Below are 22934 nucleotides of genomic sequence, written 5' to 3'. Positions count from 1 at the left end.
CAAGGAAAACAGGTGGAGACTGGTCCGTCACGTGCAATCACAAAGCGATGATGCCAATCACAAAACACGAAATACCAAGGCAGTGTGCGGGGGTCCTACTCCTCTTAAGGCAAGAAACATTCTATCTGCCGCGTTAACGGACAAAGCTATCTGTGCTCAATGCACTCTTTGGTCCACCCTGACATGTCCCATATACCTAGTCAGGCACTGCTTAATGATGGAACAGTTTCTGAGAAATGCATTGTTAGGTGGTCTTGTTGCTGGAACATCCTACAGTGTACTGTACATACCAACGAACTTGACCTTGAGGTCACCATGTGGTATACAGTCTTTCTACTGTTTTTCCTGTAGCAGGGATTGAACCCAGGACCTCATGCACACTAGGCAAGTGCTCTACCTCTGAGCCACACCCAGCCACCTCACCTATTATTAATCTCATTTTGAGACACGGTCTTGAACTTGTGATCCTCCTACCTCATCTTCCAAAGTAGCTGGGATTATGGGTGTGCACCACCATGTCCAGCTCAGGTGGTATGATCGTATATGACTGTTGACGGGTATGTGGTCTGTCACAGACTGAAGCGCTGTTATGTGGTGTGTGGCTGGCTGTACACACATACACATATGTCCTCCCACCATGATACCTGTCCTACATGGCTGTCATAGCTGCCCCAGAGACGGAGGCAGGCAAGAAGAAACAACTCAAAGGAGCAGATTTAAGAAGCCCAATGTCCCCAACTTTCCTGTCACCAATCAAACCAGAGAGGGTGGGTCAGAAGGGTGAAGTGACGCTGTTGGCACAGTTAGCATCCAATGTCTCAGGATGGAACAGACGCATCCATCACCCCACTTCGTTCAGGAATTAGCATCTGACTTGACTTTGACCTTATCACCTCCTGTGCCACCTGTCCACCACTGGCCAGGTTCTGGGGAGAAAGGCATTTGAAACAATGTATCTTAGGCTCATCTTTCAGTTTTTCTACTTCTCCCCTCTTTCTTCCTCTGCAGCTGTAGCTTCTAGAAGAGGCTTTAAAATAAAAACAAAGAGGAGATGGAACCAGAGGTGCCGGGTGCCTGCTAAGGGCCTAGAATGAAACCCTGCCGTAAATCAGAGACTAGGTCAGAGAGCTTCCTTCACTTGCTCTAGGTCACACAGCCAGACAGAATCAGAGCCGACCCTTGAGTCCCAGGGCATCTCACTGCCTCTTGTCCAACCTCACCCGCCCTCATGGTTTGACCTGCCACTTAGCTTCTTGGAGTACTTTGAGTGGGGCCATTTCAGTGCCAATCAAAGCTGAGACTGGCTCTTAGGCGAGGTGCCTGGAGTCCAACACGGAGACTTGTGCAAGCGATTTAAGGAGACGGTGCTCTCAAGAGGAGGGCAGGAGGCAGGCAGCAAGTCACAGCCAGGAGTAAAAGAGAAAGAGGACGTGGCCAGAGCTGGATTCCGGCTCGGACTGGATCCTATGGGTGTGGCCGGTGGGTCGGCTCCTTAGGGAAGCATTAGGAGGGCTTCCGTGAGTGGCTCCCTGGGGCAGAGAACAGTCTGCTGGAGCAGGGAGGGTGCTACTCCATTGGCAGCCATCTCTCGCAGCAGCTGGGCACCCGAAAGCCAGGCACCGAGTGGGATCTCAGTGGGTTTTCAACGTTTGACTTTTTTTTTTTTTATTTTAATGAAGGCAGAGAGCAGAGCACTGTCCACACCGCCCACCTTACGCCCATGATGTCCAGTGGGCGCCTACTTCATCTTCCCCTTCTCTGGCTTTCTCCATTTTCCTTCTAACCTCCTTCTTACTAGCTGGTGAGAGCGAGGAGGCCACTCAAGGCCTGGGGAGAGCCGAGGGCTGGGGGTGGGAAGGTCTGGGTTTCAGTCCTGCCTTTCCCAGGCTCTTGGTCCCTCCTCCTGCCCGGGGAAGTGCTGGAGGGTCTGACCTGGCTGCTCAGACCCGGGGCAGGGGAAGGGGAGGGAAGCTGGGCAGGGCACCTTCCCAAGCGCAGACGTGGATCCCATGGGAAGATGGGTTCTACCAGTTCACACCTGCCTGTTCCAACTCCCCAGCCTCCCATCTGTCCCCACTAAAAACAGCCTTTCATCCAATCTCTCCTGCTCTCTATGAGGAAGGGCAGATGAAAGCCAGGCACAGGGTTAGGGCTGGGGTGGTGGCTCGGCAGCAGAGCACTCGCCTAGCAAGCGTGAGGCCCTGGGTTCCATCCTTAGCACCGCATCAAAATAAATGCCATAAAGGTAAGGTGTCCAACGACAACTGAAAAATAAATATTAAAAAAAAAGAGAAGGGTGGAGGTTCTCAAAGAACTCAGATATTCACAGTGGCCACTCAAGAGACCTGGGCCTCCACCCACTAACCAAGGAGACATAAGAAGGGTACAAGGAAATCATGTATAACTGCGGCATTGACCTTCCCTTCTGAGAAAACAGTCTGCCATGGCTCTACAAAAAGTCCTCTGAATGGGATTATTTTTGGTGTCCTTTCTGTCTGGCAAAGTTGGTGACACAAACAGAATGTGAACTACAAAGGCAAAAATAAAAACCCCTGGGGATTTATCAAGAGATGCCAAGATACAAATCCAAGACAATTGTTATTATGAAGATTTAAATTTGGAGAATGGTCTTACTGTGGCAGAAATTTCCACGTTCTTAGGAGACGCCATATCGGCAGGGTGGATGTACTTAATGAGGATGCAGGCCCTATCTTCTCCTTCTGCGTACTTGAATGGTGAATCCTTATTGGACTCTAATTCTGGGCATCATTTCAACCTTTGCAGAAAACCCAAGGTAACAATCTGGCAGTATGCGCTTCCGAGGCGGAAGAAAATACAGCAGCGCTGAACTATTCCTCGCAAATGAGTAGGGCTCCTTGTCTCCTCGGGGTGACCTCTACCTTCAGAATCCGATGGTTTTATTATGATTAATAAATTTCATTTCCACAGAGGAAAAGGGACCATGTCAGCTCAAGCTGAAAGCAAGGAGGCTTCTTTTCAAATGCTAATTTCTAAACACGCCCTTGTGGGACACGACAATTTAGACACGAGGTTATTAGGGAAGATGGGCACGCGGGCTCTGCTTCTGCAGCAGATGCGCCAGGCCCCTCAGCAACCTGATGTCCGCAGCACGGGCTAAGCACAGTGAAGAGGGAGAGCAGAGATTCCCAAGATCTCTCCAGGAATCAGGGAAGAATGTCTCCTGTTGGGGTCATCTCCGTGCAAAGTGCCCAGCTCTGCTCTCCCTCTGCCCATCCATCAGTGATTTCAGATAGAATCTTGGAAGTGTCCAGGGCACTCCGTGCACTCTAACTAGTTGGCCATCAAAACCAACTCAAGAACCTTTGGCCAGTTCGGGCCCCTTCCAACCAACAGCCATTTGCATTTATCATGTACTAAATCTCTCAGATCTATGGGACTGCCCGTCCAGCCTTTGACCCATCCTCCCATTTCTAATTCAACAGAAATCTACATAAATCCACCATCAGCTCTCTGCATAAAACTCTCAAAGGGTGTTCTGTTGACCCTGGAAGAGCATCTGAACCTGGGTGATCCGCCGTCCCTCTCTCCCTGTCTTCTTCCCTCTGTGCATCCGGAGCTCAGGCACGCTGGCCCCATCAACAGTCCCTGCACACGTGGACAGCCGGCCTGTCTCTCGGGCCTTGACACCTGCCCCCTTCCACCTCAGCTGCTTCTTTTCAACCTCCGTGTCCCAGATCTAATGTCCCCTCCTCAGAGCCATGCCTCTTTCTCTGACCACTCCCTCTCAAGGACACTTTTCAACCTTCTTCCTAGTCCCTGGTGACATTCAGCAAATCCCTCGTCACTTCTTTTCTCTCTCTGAATGTTGACCTTCCTCCCTCCTGCCAGGGGGGCTCTGTGAGGCTGGGGCCCCATGAGTCTACTCTGCAGTGAAGGAGGAAAGGGGCCATGCAGGTGGACAGGAGGGAAGAGGGCCTTGGAGACACTTGAACCACGGCCACAGTTCCATCCCGGGGATCTAACAGGAGGTGCCACCATGGCGATCCATCAGATGATTCTATCAGTGAGATCCATCAGGAGACCCTACCAGTGGGATCTACCGGTGGGACCTATCAGGCGCCCTTGTGGAGCACGTCAGAAGCTCCTCTCTGTGGGATGGGTCAGGGTCTTCTATCAGTAGGAAGGTTCTTTGCAATAGGCTTTCTGAAGGTTCTAAGTCAGTGGCTCCCAGACATTCAAAACCCTTGAAGATCTACAGAAGAAAGGCTTCTGGGGTCTCTAGAAACACAGAACATGGAACTTTACATCATCCCCACGAGCTCAGTGGCCAAGAAGAGTTCATCAAAACCCTTTAGGGGAAAACCGAACAAGGAAATCCCAGACGACTGCTCTGCTGGCTGGGCCTCCACAGCTGTCAGCCCCTGGCCACAGGGGAGGACCCCTCTCCTCTGAGCTCCCAAACATGTTAAAACCAGGGGGCAAGCCGGGGCCCCAGGGAGAGCCGTGGGCCGGGCCAGAACAGGCTGCACGCAGGCTGCTCCATGTCCTCACTCCCCTGCCCAGCCCTGGCCACCTCCCTGGTGAAATGACCCTTCCCTGCCTGAGCCCTGCCAAATTCAGAGAAAGTGCAGGAATAGAAACCAGGTGCGTTTGAAAGCCCCCACAGACACTGGCAACGGTGCTGCCAGGCTCCTCACTCCCGCCCTGAGGCTGGCTCTTCCGGGGACCTGAGAGGCTCTGCCTAGCGTGCCTGCGCGCAGCCCTGGCAATCACACTGGAGGGGAGGTCTATCTAATTTATGAGTTACAGATGTAGTTCAAATTGCTGCACTTGAACTCGAGGTTATGCTGGAGTGAAATGGATGAGCCTGCTGCCTCTTGAGTGGGAAATATGAACCTTGTTTGTTGAAGTGCTTCGTCAGCTCCACCGAGAAGTGTAAATACCGCTCGTTATTGACGCTTTCAACAGGGAGTTCAGACGAGCTGGGTGCTGCTGAGACACAACGGGCCTGGGCTGGTGTCCCACTCTAGGGTTTGGGCAGCCCCATGGTTTGCTTCCAAGAAGAGGGTATCAATTCCACCCCATCCTCCAATACTCAGGGAACACCCTTAGCATGACCTCCCCGTGACTCCTATCCTGGAGACTACTGGGGGGATCCACAGGGGGAAGAAAGATGGACAAAATATGCTCACCCCTCAGACGAAGGTCACAAGGTAGTGTTGACATCCCTCTCGCATCAAGAGGGCAGGCAGGCCTCCGGCCTCCCACACAGGAAGGGCTGCCGGGTGTGCATTCAAAGTGGGGTGCCTCCCAGAGGGGGTCTAGAAAGTCTCCGTGCCTCTCTTTTCCTTTTTTTTTCCCTTTGTCTGCCAAGGGATGCTCTAGCACTGAGCCCTACATCCCCACCTGCCCAGGCTGGCCTCAGACTTGCAATCCTCCTGCCTTAGCCTCCTGAGTTGCTGGGATTACAGGCATGAGCCACCATGCGTGGCTTGCCCTACCTTTTCTCTCTAGACTATAAAGTGTGTAGGAGACAGAATCCATGCAACCACCACACTGACCACACAGGAGCCCAGGGTTTCTAACACCTGCTGTTCAGAGAGCCAAGGTTTAGCTAGGGATGTTCTCTTTGATTTCTCTTAACAAGGCCCCTTGACTGGGCCCAGTGTCCAGCCTGGTTGGGGCTCTCTGTGGCACCAGGGAGAAGGGAAACATCACAAGCTATTTGTGCCTAAGAGGAAGTGATTCCCAACCCATCTGGATAACCATCCTACTACCCTCATTTGGGGGGATTTGGGGACCTTTCCCAATGAAAACCAAGTGACTGCTGAAGGAAAACCCTCCGGCTTGTGTCACTGCTGGTATAATTCCCTGCTGAGTTGTGGCTTCCCCCATCCACAGGTGACATGGCAGGAATGTGTGGCCCCGGCCACACCTTCTTGTGTTGGGTCAGACACTCTTGGCAATTCCCAGTGGCTAGAGACGGCAGGGAGCAGCAGCCAGGGAGAGGACTGAGAAGACCAGGCAGCGGACCCGTGGCTTTCCCACTCCCACTGTCCTTGATGACCTCACGGCTTCTGCCCCTGATCCAGCCACCACAGGCCACCTCTGTACTCATCACTGAGCCTCCGTGCAGCCACACAGCACAGAAACCCCAGCCTCCCGCAAAGGCCCATGGCTTCTGACAAGTGCCCTGGCCATTTCATGACCACAGCATCTAACAGGGCCCTTTGGCTCAGGGGGTTTCTCTGAATCCAGGATGACAACAAACCAACAAAACAAACCCCTCACTCTGAAGGTTGAAGAGGTGTGGCTCAGAACATGGGCTTCCACGGAAGGTCTTTCAAATCCCTGGCTCAGGGCCTCTGGGTATATTGCTGAAATGAAGGGTCATCCCCTCATCCCTGTACAAATGGATATCTACCAAATCCCAGACTTTAAGGCTTTAAGGTCTGGGAGACTGTAGTCAGACTATAGTGAGCCTATAGTGTGACCAGTTTGACAAGATGCTGGGGGTACTAATGGCCAAGACTGTGGGCAGATCTTCCAGGGACCATGGTCAATCTTCATCCCCCATGCAGAGGAGCTGCTGACCATCAGCCTGCTTTGACCCTGCAGGAAGACTGGAGAGAATTTTCCAGAACCCCCAGCCACACATCCTGGTTTTCTATAACAGGGAAAAGACCCTCCCAAAAGTATTAAGGTGAGAACTGCTTGGGTGGACAGGGAGTGACGTTGGGGTGCGATGGTCAGCAGGGTGGGGGGCTGTTCAGCTTCTCATGCAGGGCCAGCTGAAGCCTCGGCCTCACATGTCAGTTGGTCAGCTCAGCTCAGGGAAGGCACCCACGAGGAGTGCTCCTCTGTGCCTGCTGCAGCCTCCTCCTGGTTCCAGTGACTTCAACCTTTACAGACAAGGAGGAAACCAAGCCCTTGTGTTCTAAAAGCTTCTCAAGATACACAGTCCCATAACCCAAAACACCTAGGAAACACCTCCAAATGCAGCAGAACCCCTGGAAAATACACAAGCGGAGGTGAGAGAATCTCTCCATTCATCTCTGCACGGCTCTTTCTGAATTCTACTGCTCACTTCCTTAGCAAGGCTCGAAAGGCATCACCTTCAGGAACCACTCAGCACAGCTTTGAGTCATGATTTTTCTACCCAGAAGCAGGAGGGAAAGTGCCTTCTGAGCTTGTTAGCATCTACCTGGAAGCCAGAGAATTCGTTTTTGCACACGGGCCCTTGTCACACATCTGAACCAGAGGTACATAAAAGCACACGTAAATCCAGCATCTACAGAATCAAAAAGAATGAGATCTTACATTCATGGTAATTGGATAGCATCACTCTGTCTCTGCCCTCTCAAAGCCTCTTCCAAATATGAATTCCAAGGGAGCGGATTTGGGGTTAAGAGCCTTGACTGTGGGTTCATCAAACTAGAGAGGCAGCAGTCACTTCTGGGACTGAAGGCACCAATCAGTCCCACTCTTGGCCATACAATCCACCCACTCCGCCATGCCTCCTCCAGTAACGGAGCCACTTTACGGTAGTGCACTCTTTAAGACAAACTCAAGACCATACTCCTCTTAGAAATCCTGTTTTACTTTCTGCATGTCAACTGCTGCGGTACCAAAATCAGTAGGAATTTCCCATCATGCTCTGAAATCACCATGGCACCCTAGTGGCCGTTTAAACCACATGGGGGATCACAAAGGGGTTTGCATCTTTGGTGAGCTCTTTAATACCCCTGCAGACCAGCAGGGTTGAGCAGCAGTAGCTAAGGATTCCTCAGGGTCAGAATTCACAGAGTCAAATCTGCCTCTGCTGCTTCCGTGCTGAATAACCTCGGAAAGCAGTGTCTCTCTCTCCAGCCGGGAACGCAGAAGCCAACGTGCATCCTGACGGGGTGAGGCTGCCCTGAGGGTGAGGTGCTGGTTACTGATCACTGGCTACTTAGTAACTGAACAAGTGTTAGTGACGGAGGATTGGGACTGAGACTTCTGTAGCTCTCCTGCACGTGTGATGACCAGACACTGCAGTAGAGCCCCTGGAGTGTGTATGCTCCACTCCAGGCCGAATTGACCATGGACCATCCTGGACCCCCAGTGCCCCACGCAAACAGATCAAAGATCCTGAGAGATGACAAGCATGAAAGAAGTAGGTCTGGACGCGGATCCCCAAGGAGGAATATCCCCTTCCATAGCATGCATGTGCGTGCACACACACACACACACACACACACTCAAACACTCACACTCACACTCTTACTTGGAGGCAAAATTAAAACAAAGGAACACACTGTCAGTGAATGAAAACATGACTCTGGAAGTGGACTGTCCCACAGAAATAGAATGAAAGCCACCGATGTGAGCCCCGTGTGTCATTTTTTAATGTTCACAGCAGCCATATTTAGAAAAGTAAAAAGAAACAGGTAAAATTTATTTTTATATTTTTATTTATCTTGATATAATCCAACTATCATCATTTCAATGTGTGATTCACATACAATTATCAATGAAATATTTCACCTAGCTTTTGAATGCTAAGTTTTGGAAATCCAATATGTTTTACACGTATAACCCATGGCACGGTGGCCCAGCCCATTTCAAGAGTTCAGTGCCTCGTGTCATTGGAGGTCATCAGAATAGTCTGGAAAACCTTCCCACCTGCTTTCTGTTGAATAGAAAGATTCCACTGAGCACTAGTGTTTCCCAAGGTGTGATCTGCACACTCCTCTACGGCATTCTCTGGGGAAATTGTCAGAGGGCAGAATTTCAGGCACCTTCTCCAGATTCGGGAATCTGGGGGTATGGAATGGGCTCTGCATTTGCAATAAGTTTTGCATTAATTTTCAGCCACTCCTCCAAAATTTGATGACTACTATTTTATATTTTTATTAATTTTGCACTGATACACCATTCTCCTATTCAGGCTAATTCAGGGCAGTCTAGATGTTTATTTGTAAACAAATAAACTGATGAGGACATTTACAAATAAACTGATGAGGACATTTTACTCTTATATTCTTGCATACAACAATCTCAGAACAGTGCTGTACACAGTAAGCTTATAATAAATGCAATCATCCCTTTTGCAGAGTTTCTTTGCTTGTATGCTCTGGTGGCACCCAGTACTTCCCCTAGCAAGAAACCCCGCACTTCATTGGAAACAGACCAATTAACCACAAATCAATTTGCTGAATGACAACTTTGCTGAATAAGCAAATCACCCAAATGCGGGGAAGACAGATGGGACTTGCTGAAGGGTCAATGAGAGGAATGGCCAATTTGGAAATCTCTTCTCAATGTTATCTTGAAGTTTTGTTGCAATCGCGTGCGTGTGTGTGCACGTTCAGGGGAGATAGATGGACGGAAGAGGCCGCACACCCCCCTAGGCTCCTGAACTTGACAGATACTGCTTTTACTATTTAGTAAACCTTGCCCCACAGGGGACAGTTGAGTGAGCTCCCCATAGGGGACAGTTTCAGCAGCTTTTGCAGAGGTGTTCACAGCTGCCTACCCTTACACCACGGGGCTCTGTCTTGTGTTAACTGGGAACTGGGACTGTGTCTCAGGTTTGCTTCTTGTGCCACCACGATATGGGGTTCTGGTCTTGCTACTGGAGAGAGCCCCAGCCTCCACCTATACTCAACACACACACACACACACACACACACACACACCATCCCAGCTGGGAACCTCCTACCTGGGACTGGCAAAACTGACTAGCTCAAATTGTCTGGTAGTTTTAGGGTAATTGATGTTCAGCCATGGATTCCCAACAACAACAACAAATGTGTTTGGTAGGCTGACCTGGAGCACACCGCACCTGTTCAACCCTCTGTCCCTGTTATGCACATCAGGCTCTCTGGCCTGGCATCTGACCTAGGCCAAACCCTGCACCTAAAGAAGACCCTGCCCTGGACAGAGGAGCAATTGGCCTACACCTGCTGCCCAACGGGGACAGGTCCAGTTAAGCAAACACCCTCCAGTGCCCGTGGGCTTCCTCAAACTGTTAGCAAAAGTGCCTTCCAGGGAAAAGATGATACTTTTCTAGAGGAAAGAGAGCACAGCAGGAGAAAGGGGTACCCCATCTGGAAGCAGAAAGTCAAGGAAGGTCAGGATAGAGGGGCAGTAGGGCCAGGGTGACCCTGTGAATGAGCTTTGGCTCCTGAAGGCCTCTAGGGTGGCTCTGGGCTGGTTCAGACTCTGGGTCTGAGCCTTTCCTTTTCTTTCTTGGTCTTCAAAACCAGGATGATGCTACCATCCAGCTCCGCGGTCTGTCCTGAGACTCTGTCTTTACACACACGCACACATCCATCTGCTCGTGCACACGTGTGCACAAGCATGCACGTGCCGAACGTGTCACACCTGCCAGTGTGGAATTCGCTCAGCAAACAACAGCACGTTCTTGCCACACCCTGAGGATTCAGTCAAGCCTGGGCGGGGACCATGACTGCAGGGGGCAGGGACTCACTCCCCACTGTGACTAAAGCCTTGGCACACTAGGAAGTCACTCGTGCGGCCTCAGAGAAGAGGGAGCATGGACACCTAACGCAGACTGCAACTGCCAACCTTCCAGCATGTTCTATCTGTTCTCCCATCAAAATCCAGGAAACCACTTCCCGAATTACACAGCCATGGTGCCCTCCCCGGCTCTTGTGGCTCCTCTCTGGACAGCTGCAAGAGCCTCCCTCCCTTCTGCTCTGACCATATGGCCGTCTGCTCTCCACAAAGCATCTAACCAACCAATTAAAAATCTAAGTCAGATGCAGTGTGGCCCTCCAAAGCCCTCCCATGACACTTGAAGTAAAACTCCAAACACGTTCATGGGTGCCAAGATCCACCTGCTCTGAGCCCTGGCTAACCCTCGGATACCATCTCTAAAACACTTGTACTCACATGTTACAGCCTCACTGCGTGGACCTCTCAAGCACGCCTCAAACCCAGGGCCTCTGCACTCGCTGCCAGGTCAACCTGAATCACTCTCAACTTTGCAACTGTTGACCTGGCTCGTGCCTTCACCCAGGTCCCTGCTCCAATGTCGGTCCTCAGAGACGCCTTCTCAGATCTGAATCTGACATTGCCTTACACTCCAGGTTCTGGCTCTCCCCCGCTGTGTGGCGCATTGACCCTGTATAGCTTCACGGACAAGCGAACCCTGTGCTCGTTCAGATGCATGCTGGGATCTGCTCTCTAGGAGAAGGGAGGTTCTTTCCCTGGGGTCTTCTCCTGACTTATGTAAGGCTGTGACCTCAGAGCTCAGCACAATTCCTCGCACACGACATCGGCTCCATAGGTTATGATGGACTCCGGTGAATTTCCAGCCTCTCATCCAAATCAGTAACTTCCTTTTCAATCTCCTTTCTCATGCAGGACCTGACCACTCTGCTTCAGCCACCAGCCCAGCCTGGAAAAGTTCTAGTAAACCAAGAGGCAGGGAGACTTGGAGTCTAAGAAGACGGGAAAATCATCTGTCCCTTTGCCATCTCCTGCAGAATCTAAGTCCTGGAGACTCTTGAGGCCACAAAACAGGTACTCTTCTGCCCTGCTCTTAAAGGGACAGTGCCCAGTGGTGCCCTTTATCACAAAATAAAGCAAAACAAGCAATACCAGTGTTGCAACACGGACTTAGAAAACCAGTGTCCCTGTAAACACAGTCTCACAATCCACTAATGCTAAGGAAAAGCGTTTATTCTACATGGCCAACCAAAGCAAAATGGGCATTTTGGCATACACTGCAAAAGTCTCCAGTAAGAACTGTCACTTTGCCTTGGGGAACTTAAAGAAAGCCTTGGGTGCTGTCATGGCTCCTGCCTAATGGTTTTCATCTCCCCGTCTCTACCCTGAGTCACGACAGGACTGTCTGGGCTGCTCTGATGGCAGTGTTGCTGCAAGAGCACATCTTCATAAGACTCTCGGGGCATAAAATCCAGCATGCCTCCCCCCACAGATGTTAAGCATTGTGTCGATTTCTTTCTGCACATAAAAAGAGACACCTTGACTTTAGCCAAACCCTGGTGTTTGCCGATATCAGGATGCAACGGCCTGCCCCTCGTGGGGTGTTCACACCAGGAGGCGAGATCCTGGCAGGGGTGCTGTGTGCAGTGTGGGTGGGCTGGGTGCCAGCACAGAGAGGAGGAAGCCCTGGAAGACCCTCACTTCACTGCAGGGCTGACGCCTCTTTCCCACTGTGGACTGGGGTGAGATGGGTGTCTCCGTTTTCAAGCTCGATTCAAAATTCTGAGTTCCAATGGAACCTTCTGAAGCCACGACATACTATTAATGTGACCATCAGAGGGCGAGGGATCTCTCTATCAATTTGAAATGTGACCAATAGCAATTCATTAAGAATACACTGAGCGGCCATTTGGAATTAAATAAGGTGGGCCCAAACCCCTGCCGTCCTCACACACATGTTCACAGCCGTCGCTCCTTTTGGGAATCTGATGTGTGGGTCACTTGCTGACATGGCAGGGTTTGTTAAGTGGTGGGATGAAAGCAGGTTCTATATTTTAGGTTGTGACATTTCAGTGTTGGGTCTCTGATGTCAAAATATAGTCTAAGACACCCTGGAGCCTGCACAGAGTTTCACAGGGAAGTCAGAAGCTCTAGAACCCAGCCCGTCCACAGAGCACTCCGACTTCTGGCCTGCACCTTCCCCTGAGTTGTGTGTGCCCCTCTTTCAAGGCTCTGAACCTCAGACTATTCTGGCAGTCCAGGAACACTCCCCTGCCACCCCGAGAAGGGCCAATTACAAGTGACCTGATGCTGTGAGGTGTTAGTGGAGTGCTAGGATGTCACCACCTCTCACAGGGAGAAGCGGAGGCTTCTTTAAGGCTGGGGATGGAAGTGGGGAAACAGCAAGGTCATTGTCAAAGGGATTTCGTACAAATGGAGTCAGCAAATTGCTTTAAAAAAATCAGCATGCAAACCTTTGGAACTTGAGGGGTCAGACTTCACACCATTAAATGTGCTGAGACCAACTCTTTAAGTGAAATGATGCAGAGTTTGGGGGTGGTCCTGCCTGTGGGGACAGAGAGGGCCAGGGGCATTTTCCTAACCCTGTCCTTCCTCTCATTCACTCTCACCAAAGACTCCAAATAGGGAGAGGAGCATTAGCAAGCAAGCTTTTTTACTGCTTCATTGACAACGGTGGCTGGTAACAGATGAGGGTCTATTTGTAAGCTCGGGCTTAATGTCTGCTTTTGAAGGTCCTGGCATGCTCAGCCAGCAATGGATGAGCTGTTAGGTCCTCCCTCGTTGGCCAAGAGCAACACACTGGCAAGATTTCCTAGTAATTATTTTGGTTATAATTTAGGCCTTAAAACCAAAAAAGAAAAAGGAAACAAAAAAAAAGAAAGAAAGAAAAAGAAAAAAAAAAGAAATCTGGTATTAGTTAAGACACTCACCTATCTTGGCATTTAATCAAGTAATTCCATGCTAACAAAAGTACAAATGGATCGTTCTAAACCACATCAAAACAAAAAGACAGGTGTCATTTTGATGGACATGTCATGCAACTATGCAGTTTCCATTGGTCAGTGTGCTGAATTCAAACCCCAAAAAACTTTGTCTAAGTCCTGCTACTTGAGGTATGTTTTGAAGGAAAGGAAATGGATGATCTTCAGCTAATAGAATGAAGATCCCCTTCTTATAAGACAAAGATAATTACACTTCTCAATGCCTCTGGCTTTATAGATGCAGCCTGTTAGGGCCTATGATATTCTTCAAAGATCCCAAATAATTCACATTTCAGTCTCTGTGAACCCAGATATAATGCATTAAAAAAAACATGGAAGTCACAAGTCTCTGTCCCTAATCTCCCCTGATCAGTATTTCACCATAAGAATACTGATTACACCATGAGGTTTTAATGTAGATTCATTCAACATAGTCTTATTTTTTTCTGGACCATGTATTCTTAAAATCAGAAATAAAAGCATCAACGTTAGCAAAATAAGTAATGTCTTTTTAGATGGCAGAGCCTGCAGGCTTCAGCTATACTCCAAAGGTCTATGATCTTTCTTTCTTTCACTAAACTTTTCTAGAGTGACCAACTGCAGCATGTGAAGAAGGGGGGAAAAAAAGGATATTGAGACTTGGATGGATGCATCAAGAAGTAGCAATGTTTTTTTTACCTGCAGAGGTGTTACAAGAAATTTCATCTGCTGCAACGAAGACGAACTGATTTCTGGAAGAGAAGATAAGATTCACAATACTGCTCGCTCAGGGGGAAATGTGCTCTCTGCCAGTTGGTTCGATGTGGACAGAGGCGGGCAGGGAAGGGTGCTGCATGGGAATGTAATGGACCTCGGACTCGAGAGCTTGGAAAGACTGTGGATCAGGCATGCGGGACCTCTTACACCAGCTCATGGGGGTGTCAGAGTGTGGGTCATGTACAAGCTGTTGCGTCAGAGTATTAATACTGTGTGTTACCAAACGTCATGCCAGGGTGGGCTCTAAGGCCAGAGCAGCTGGAACTGTGCTTATGTGGATGTTTATGCTAAAAGGAGATTACAATTAATATATACATATATATGCGCATACACACATATATATATGCTCTCTATTAGGAAAAGAGTATACTGCAGCTAGCTAGCATCATCACCAAATTCCAGACTTCATTATTATGGTAGACTAGCAGAATTTTTCTTTTTTTTTTTTTTTTAAAAAAAAGGAAAGAAAAAGACATGCTCTCATTCTAGAAGAGAATGTTATATGGTGCCAGGTCGTGGGTAATAATTTCCTCACCAAACTAGGCTTGTTATATAAAGAACATGAGAGAACTCATCAATTGAGATAAGCCCTGTCTTCCCAAATTACTTTTAATGATGCAATACTGGAAAGAAAACAAAAATGGAAAATGCTATTTTACTTTGATTTAGCAAATCCAGAAAGATGATAAAACTCTCTTAAGATGCTTCCAACTGTGACAATTCCACAGTGTAAACATGTTCTAATTCAGAGGTGGTGTTTATTTCCTTAGAAATAAGAACATATATGTCAGGAAGATTATAATGATCCGGTGAGATTGACTAGGGCCTTAAATGCCTCAAAAGCATAAGTAGACAATATCCAGGTTCCCATTTCTTACCTTTTACTGTGCATATGGCTGAGGAATCAAGATAAATGCAGTTTTTGTTGGTTTTAATATGATTGGTTTTGTTCAAATGTTTCTGTGTTCAAAAACCATCTAAGGATCGAGCATTTCTTAAAACATCTTAAGAAAGTTTTACTGTTGCATGAGGCACACCCTAGAATATCAACAGAGCTACCATTTGAATATTCCCTAGAATTTAACATTCAGCTGAAAATTCTCTAACAATAAAACTTAAAAAAAAAAACAACAACAAGCAAACAAACAAATAAAAAACTACACAGGCTTGGAGAAGGGTATTTCTTTGACATAACAAAAGTCAAAATTAAGTTAATGTCTCACCCCCTTTTAAGACAACAAAAGTTAATTTCATTGGCTTTTTGCTCTTTTTTTGTTTTGAATCTCATGATTATCTGAGGAGCAATACAATTTGTGTCTTTAAAAAAACGAAGGAGGTGTTTTAGTTGCAGACTTGTTTCCACTTACGCATCTTTGACTCAAGGGACATTAAGACACAGGCACCCTTAACAACAGGCACGATGTTTTTAGGGTGCCCTTGATGGGCATCTAGAAGGACCTCTATTTACACAAAATTCACAGGAGCACTCCCATAACCAAGCATGGCGGCTGGTTTATCCAAAGGGGTAGGCTCTTTGGAATGGGCACTCACATACCCACCAGGGAGGGGTTTAGTTCATTAGGTAGCACTATCCAACTCATGGTCCCTAATTCTAGAAGAGCTGGAAAGCTGTGTTTCTCTTCTGCCTGGTCCCTAAGGAACTCTCCAAGGTGTAAACACGAGGAAAGCCATTTGGAGGCACCCCATGCAGATTCAAAATGGTGATTCCAGGAGAATCCTTCAAAAATGCAACCTACAAATTTTAGCAAAAAAAAAAAATCAGACCTTTTTCTTTATATTTTGTTCCAGAATTTTATGAAATATGGTGGTATCCTTAAAATACTCTTCTTTTACCCATTCTATACTCCAAAAGAATTACCTTCCCTTCCCTCCTTCCCTCCCTCCCTCCCTCCCTCCCTCCCTTCCTTCTTCCTCCACTTTGACTAACCTATATCTTTTGATTTTTTTCCCCCTCACAGTGTTCTTATGATTCCCACGAGGAAGTTTTCAAACAAAGTGAGTCACTTCTCCTTTGATAACTCACTCTCTTCAAAACAGTTGGCTTAAGTGATTTCTGATGATGAAATAAAATCAATCCTAAAGCATAAAGACATTATTAAAAATTAAACTTAAAGAATACGCCATGGCTTGGCACGGTGGTGTGCACCTGTCCTCCTGACCACTCTGGAGGCTGAGGTGGGAGGACCACTTGAGCCCAGGAGTTGAGGTCTAGCCTGGGCAATGTAGTGAGACTGTGTCTCAGCAAAAGAAACAAAAAAAAAAAGAGCTGTGGACCTTGCAAAAAAATTATACCAAAAAAATTATTGACATTTCAATGGTACCATCTGGATGCCTCAATGTTATACTATTTTGTTTTGTTTTAAATTCACAACAACAATTCCATTACATCCCAGGAAAGTCACCATAGAGTGACGGACATGTGCCTCTCTGCAGAACTCACTGACTCAATGAAGTCAGTTTATGAGATGTCCACCCTCTAAACTATGCTTTCATCAATTGATTATGGAGTGACCAATGGAAGGGCTTGGAGGGGCTCAGATGATCGGCTACAAGGGCAGATTTCACGTCAGCAGCTGTATCTACTATGCTCTGCTGTTGCTATGCATGGTTCTGCTTCTCTCACCTTGACCTTGAAGACGGATGATCTATTGAGGTGGCCCATAAATGGTTTATCTGTGATGGAGGTTGTCCATAAAACCATTCACCCCAAACCATCAGAAAGACATGGGCCAAGCTTAACTATATCACTGAGAAGTCGGCTGTCCCCAGACAAGTTCTGGGAAAGTCAAATGACCAGAGAAATGCAGGTGTGTGCTCTGCAGAGTGGGGCCAGGGTCTACCTCCCTCTGACAACCCTAGTTTCTCTTCACTCTCAACCCAGACCCAAGGACTTAAGCAAACTGGTTTATTCCTTGGTCATAGAGGATAAAGTCTGGTTGGTAGTTCTCCACTCTGGTTGCACATGTTATGAGAACACTTCTAAGAATGTCTGGTGACCAGGCTACACCTGAGCCTGATTAAATGGGAGTCTCTGTAGATAGGTCTCAGGTGCTGGCAATTTCTAAGCACTCACAGGTAACTCAGGTGCAGCTGCTTCTGAGAGCTACCTGGTGGCTGAAGGACTCTCACTTTGGCTGCTGCTTAGAGTCCCAGGGAGAGGTTGAGAGTGTTCCCAGCGGGGCTCTGGCTTACTTGATCTGGAGTGGGGTCTGAAGAATGTTCTGAAGGCATGCTACTGTGTGCACTGTGGCACCAGCGCAGAGTGGCGGGGAGCTGAAGCCCGGAAGCCCTTACCAGTATGGCCTCATTTTGCAGCTTCTATCTGGTTACCATGCCAACATCCAGGGCATCCCTGGGCTGCACAAGATGCAGCCATGGGAACTTGCAGCTGTACCAGGGAGTTCACTGATGCCTTCTGAGACAGTGAACCCCAAATCTCACTCTGGGAGGGAAGCTGGCCTCCAGTAGCTATCAGATCACTTTCTCCATATTTGATTGCTGACCTCTCCCTCCTATTTCAGCCCCTCCTGTGGATTTACTCAAGGTCATCTCTCTGTGGGTCTTTCCATATTTCCTTCTAGGCCTGCCTATAATACTACCTTCACCAATTCTTTCACCCCAACTTCCTTTCTAAGTTCTATTGGTCTTACTTACCCCAGGATTTCTCAACCTTCCCTGAAGATAAAAATATATATATATATATATACCTGGAATGCTTGTTAAAAACCCAAATTTCTGAATTTTGACCTTGACCACCTAAGTCAGAATTTTTATGGGAGTGGTCTGGTAATGCTGGCATTCCGTTGGAACCCAGGCCTGGCTGCTGACCAACTCAAGGGAACACCATCCTCCTTGTGTTCCAAGCAACAGGTGAAGAGAGGAAATCTTGACTCCAGTTACATGTTTTCATGGTGGAAAAGGCTGGGAAACCGTGCTGAGAAAGGGTTCCTGCAGGTTCACTCCCTCCCTTGAAGTTCTCAAGCCCACCTCTCCTAGGGAAGGCTTCATGGGATAAGGAAGGTTACTACTTTAACAAAAAATAAATCAAATGGTAAATTACTGGATCCCAAGGAGAATGCTATATTTGTCTTGCCCATTGGGAATATCAACTCCAAGGGCTACTGCCTAACATTCATGGTACAACTGTCTCTGACAGAAGGTTGCTAAGAGTCATATCAAGGTCAGTAACTCATTTAATCTTTATCAGCCCAGTACTTCTCTCAGCTTTGGAGGTGAGGAAACTGGGGCGTACGGTGTGGGCACGCTGCTACTCCTGGGGGTGAGATAGATAGGAAGACCGTCACGTGGCTCAAGACGCCACCTCTTACACATTCTCTAAGGTTCTTCCAGGGGCGCTCACAGTGGGGACACTCCATCAGCAGTGGGGTGTCTCTAACTCTTGTTCTGAATCCTCAGCTTCTTGAGACAAAAGAAGAGAGGGTTTGGATTCCTCTTTGGGTCTGATATAGTGGAGGTTTCAGAGAAATCATTATGAATATATCCCGCTTAGCAATGCCTGGAGATGAAGGAGTGACAAGTGGCATGCTCTTTCGTTGTTATTATATCCCAAGACTTCCTTTTTATTTTAAGGTGGTTTTCATAGCCCTACCATCTAGACTTTAGATCTGACTCAGCCGGCAGGATATTTAAATCAGTCCTGGGGATTGCCATAGATGGTCTTCATTCCTCACTTCTCTTCTTGGGCTAAATCTCATCGCTTTGCAATTTTCTTTCTTCTAAAAATCACCCATGGCTGAATTCTAAGAGTCAAATCAAAATCGTGGCCAGTCTGTACAGCCGGAGGGGGTCTGAGAAGCCAGCTATCAAGGAAAAGGGAACTTCTGACACCTGTACCTTGAAGCCACGATTGTAAACGGTCCCCGTCACATAATAGTGGCTTTAAGTTTTATTGTTACTCTTTGGCCTCTTAATCTCATTATATCACTATTGTTACACAAAACTCAGGGATGATATCATTCATAGCTAGACTCTTCTTGAAGCAAATACTATGAATATTGAATTTCTCCCTTTTTCTTTCTGTCTCTGATGTATATTTAAAAATTCTTCAAGGACATCTACCAGAAAATCCCACAGACTGAGAAGTTGGTCTTCCGGCTTGACAAATGGCTTCCAGGATGCCCCAAGACAGGAGAGGGGTGAAGTCAAGTTCATTCTACTTGCTGGTTCTGGAATGCCTGTGGGCTATAAGGCAGAGCTCTCCAGTCTAGACTGCCCAGGTGAAAGTTTTTTTGTTTTTTTAATAAAAGTTTTTTTTTTTTTTTAAGTGAAACACTGAGGACCAGGACTGCTTCCCAATCATTCAAATCAGAATCTCGGAAAGTCACTCCCTTGCTGGTGGCTGCGCTGGCAACAGCCCTCAGTCGACTCTAATCCTCAGCCAGCACAGAGCACTCAGGTCTCACTGTGAGAAAACTTCTCTGAACATCTGTGTTCTGCCTCTGCAGGACATGGGAAGTTGTATCTTTGGGGTTTAAAGTCAATTTCACTCACGTAGATGTCAGCATTTTGCAATTATTATTTTGATACTTTCAGTGTACTATTTAATGTTATTTATGATTAGTAATCACTTTATAACTACGCTCACCAAAAACGCTTCCTTTTATACATGTAAAAACTAAGGTGGAAATTCACAATAATCAGGTTATCTTGATGTTCTTCTTAAAAAGTTGCTGAAAGGACCTCCATGGAGTCCAGCCACGTGCTTTCTTGACATTAAACATAACATGCAAAAATAAGGTGGTCCAGCTCACATTCCTGTTGATGACTTCACCAAGTGGTTGACTGCATCCTTCATTCAGCCTCGTTCATTCAACCTCGGGTGGAGGAGAGGGGTGTGCTGCACACCGGGCATGGAGCAGAGCCTAAGGCCTGGGCAGCTGTGCTCACAGCCTTCGAATTGCACTGGAAGATCTGCAGTGGGTTTTCCTGTCTGGAAGTCAATAATCTAATGCATATTTCAGTTTTGTCACTGAGAAAGGGGGATTTACTTGCTTGTGATCAGTTTTCACATCCAGTTCCGGAATTCTATTTCAGAAGGGTACAGATCTCAACCAGATAGATTCACATCTGTCCTACCCTGTTGTTGCTTTCATTTACACTTCATTCCTGTGGTTATTTTTATTTATCTTTTAGTACCAGATCATACATACTTCAATAAACTGCGGCAAACGGTAGAGTGAGATGAGGTATAAACAGACAGACAAGCAAGCGATAAACAGATTAACTAGAAGGCTCTAGAAGGACCTATACTGATTCCATTTCTAAAAGGGGGAATACATTAAAATATACTTAAAAATGTTCCATTTAGACACAGTTCCTTTTGCGAACATTGCATTCATAAAAATACCTCCATGGAAAGGAGAGAAGGATGGTGAGCCTGTCCTTAATGAGAAAATTCTCCCATCAAGCTCTGGGTTAGGGAAATTCAGATGTAAGGACATCTCTGTCAGATGGAGACCCTTTTGTCACTTCAGTCTCTCGAACATCCAACATCCTCCCTGTCCCCACTGTATTTCTGTTTTAGGCTCAGGTGGAATGGGGGTAAGAGCAAATCGAGAAGCCATGCCCTGTAGCTACAAGCTGTCTTCCACTAGCAAAATCATCTCACCTTTTTGGGTCTTGGTTTACTCATTTGGAAAATGGGGATTAAAAATAGTATACACCCAGTACATCCTTTTGGAACAAATTTAATGAGAAAAAAAAATTAATGTAAAGTCACTTTATTGGGGGAACATGGGCATTGATATTTCTGACTGTGTAGACTCATGAGAAGTATCAACTCTTCTCTCCCCACCCAAAGAACAGGGCAGGCAACTGGCTTTACAAAAACCTAACGCAGGGATGGTCTAGGGACTGGGTTTACCCTGAGAGCCCTAATAATTTTCAGTATGGAGCTGATGCCTCTCAGGCAGCTTGATTTGTCCCCTGTGTGAGAAGAGCAAGTTCAAGGAGAAAAAAAGAACCTGGAGGGGAGGCTATTTGAGCTCATGCAACCTTATCTCTTTCACCCAACCTGTTTTTACCTTTTTTTAGCTAAAACTCAAAATTTCAAAGCAAAACCCCAAACATGTTTATTGAGTAAAATTTCATTCCATCTCATCAAACATGTTTGCATGTGGAAACTTGTTGGGGACTCAAGAACAAAACTAAAGGCCCCCCTTAGCTTAGGATGCCGGTTATCATCATCATCATGTGCTGAGTGCTGTGGGTCAGGCTGTACCTGAAGGGCTCTGTTGAGGCCACAGGGAATTCACAACCACCCAGTGGGGCAACGATCACCCACCAGCCTCACTTAAAGAAAAGTGGTCAAAGATGGACTAGTTTAAATAGCTTGTCCATACAATCTCATGTAGTAAGCAGCTCTACTGAGACTCGACCCTGCTTTAAAATCTAAATCTGTGACCAAAGTCTGTGCCTAGTAGTAAAGATTTGCTACAGAGGGCACAAGTCAGAGAGCAGTACAAGGAGCAAGAAAGATCCCATTTCTATCCTGACACAGGCAGGTACTGACCTACTCAGGTTCCCAAAGTGCTAGTGTCACTGTGGGTAGTGTTAGGGTTACAATCTCTAAGTGTTATCTTAGAGATCGCCAGCTCTAAAAATGACTCACACTTTTAAATGAATGCAATTTACTTGCTATTCCCTCTATGTATCCAATGCTTGCAAAGCCTCATTCACACTTTTGGGACACCTGCCAATCAGATTGGGTTATGATACCATTGGTACCACCTCCTTTAGTTTTAATGTTCACTCTTATCTCCTCTAAATCTAATTAGTATGATGCAGATGAGGAAACTGAGGCCCAATAATGTTAACAGAAACCAAGTGGGATTTTTCTAGGTCACATATTATATGAATGTGTGTCTGTTACGCAATCATTGACAAGATATAAGGATAGGGTCACTTTCTCTACCCATTGAGCTTTAGGGTAAAGAAAATGATTAACTATGGCCATAGGCTAAAGGAAAAAATCATACAGAATAAATTTTGAGGGAAGCCAAACCTTTGACAGCTAGCTCATCCAAGAAGGGAGAGCAGGGAGGAGATGGTAGGTGATCAGTGGGGACCACTGGGGAAGGTCAAGGGAAGGGTGCTACACTTCTACAAGGACAGGCCAGAGCATCTCAATCTGGATGTTTAAGATGATGAAGGCAGAAGGGTTTTGCCTTTGTTATGTTTCAGCACCTCAAAAATCTATTAATCTGTTGAAACAATCACACATTAGAATGCAACCAAAATGAGCCCAGAAACAATAACAAAATCGACTAGTCCCTCTCGATGGAGAGAGACACTCTCTGGTTCTCACTCCTCAAACTCCTGTCTCCCCTGAGAATAGCCCCTGCTCTAAATGCTCTGTATGTTAATTAAATATGAAATGCACTATGGTTTTGAGGAGAATCTAATTCTAGAGGAATCCATCACTGTGCTCCACACCAGGGAGAAAACCATAAGAAGTCATTTATTTCTGTCGAATGACTGTGCACAAACTCATGCAGCACATAAATATGGAAGTAAAATAGCGGCCACCTAGAAACAGAAATCGGTTCTTCTCGGAACAAAAAAATCAACTTGTGTTCATTAGCACCGAATCAGAACTTGCTTTGATCACCTTAAAGGGAAGAGTTAAGACGTTCAGAGAAAAGTTCCAATCTTACCCCCCCCCCCAAAAAAAATAATACCTATCGTATATAAAAA

The 22934-nt window shown here is 46.9% G+C and overlaps 1 protein-coding gene across 37 annotated transcripts in view; it reads right to left on the bottom strand.

The window, feature by feature from the left end:
• Positions 1–22934, bottom strand: part of Rbfox1 (RNA binding fox-1 homolog 1) — a 1611415-nt gene that overhangs the window by 3480 nt on the left and 1585001 nt on the right. For 22 of the 37 annotated variants that reach the window (XM_058579675.1, XM_058579672.1, XM_058579677.1 and 19 more), the window contains one exon: positions 14121–14173. The exons of 13 other annotated variants lie outside the window; for them this stretch is intronic. In XM_058579675.1, coding sequence (XP_058435658.1) covers positions 14121–14173 — 53 coding nt within the window. Of the gene's footprint in view, positions 1–33; positions 13303–14120; positions 14174–22934 lie in introns of those variants that run through there. 2 more of the 37 variants (XM_058579688.1, XM_058579689.1) reach the window with 2 other exon arrangements.

Source organism: Marmota monax, unplaced genomic scaffold, assembly GCF_021218885.2.
Source record: "Marmota monax isolate L192 unplaced genomic scaffold, Marmota_monax_Labrador192_F-V1.1 WCK01_AAM20220418_F8-fsc00035, whole genome shotgun sequence".
NCBI lineage: Eukaryota > Metazoa > Chordata > Mammalia > Rodentia > Sciuridae > Marmota > Marmota monax.
Note: the sequence above shows the minus strand (reverse complement) of the source record. Positions and strands in the feature narration are given on the sequence as shown.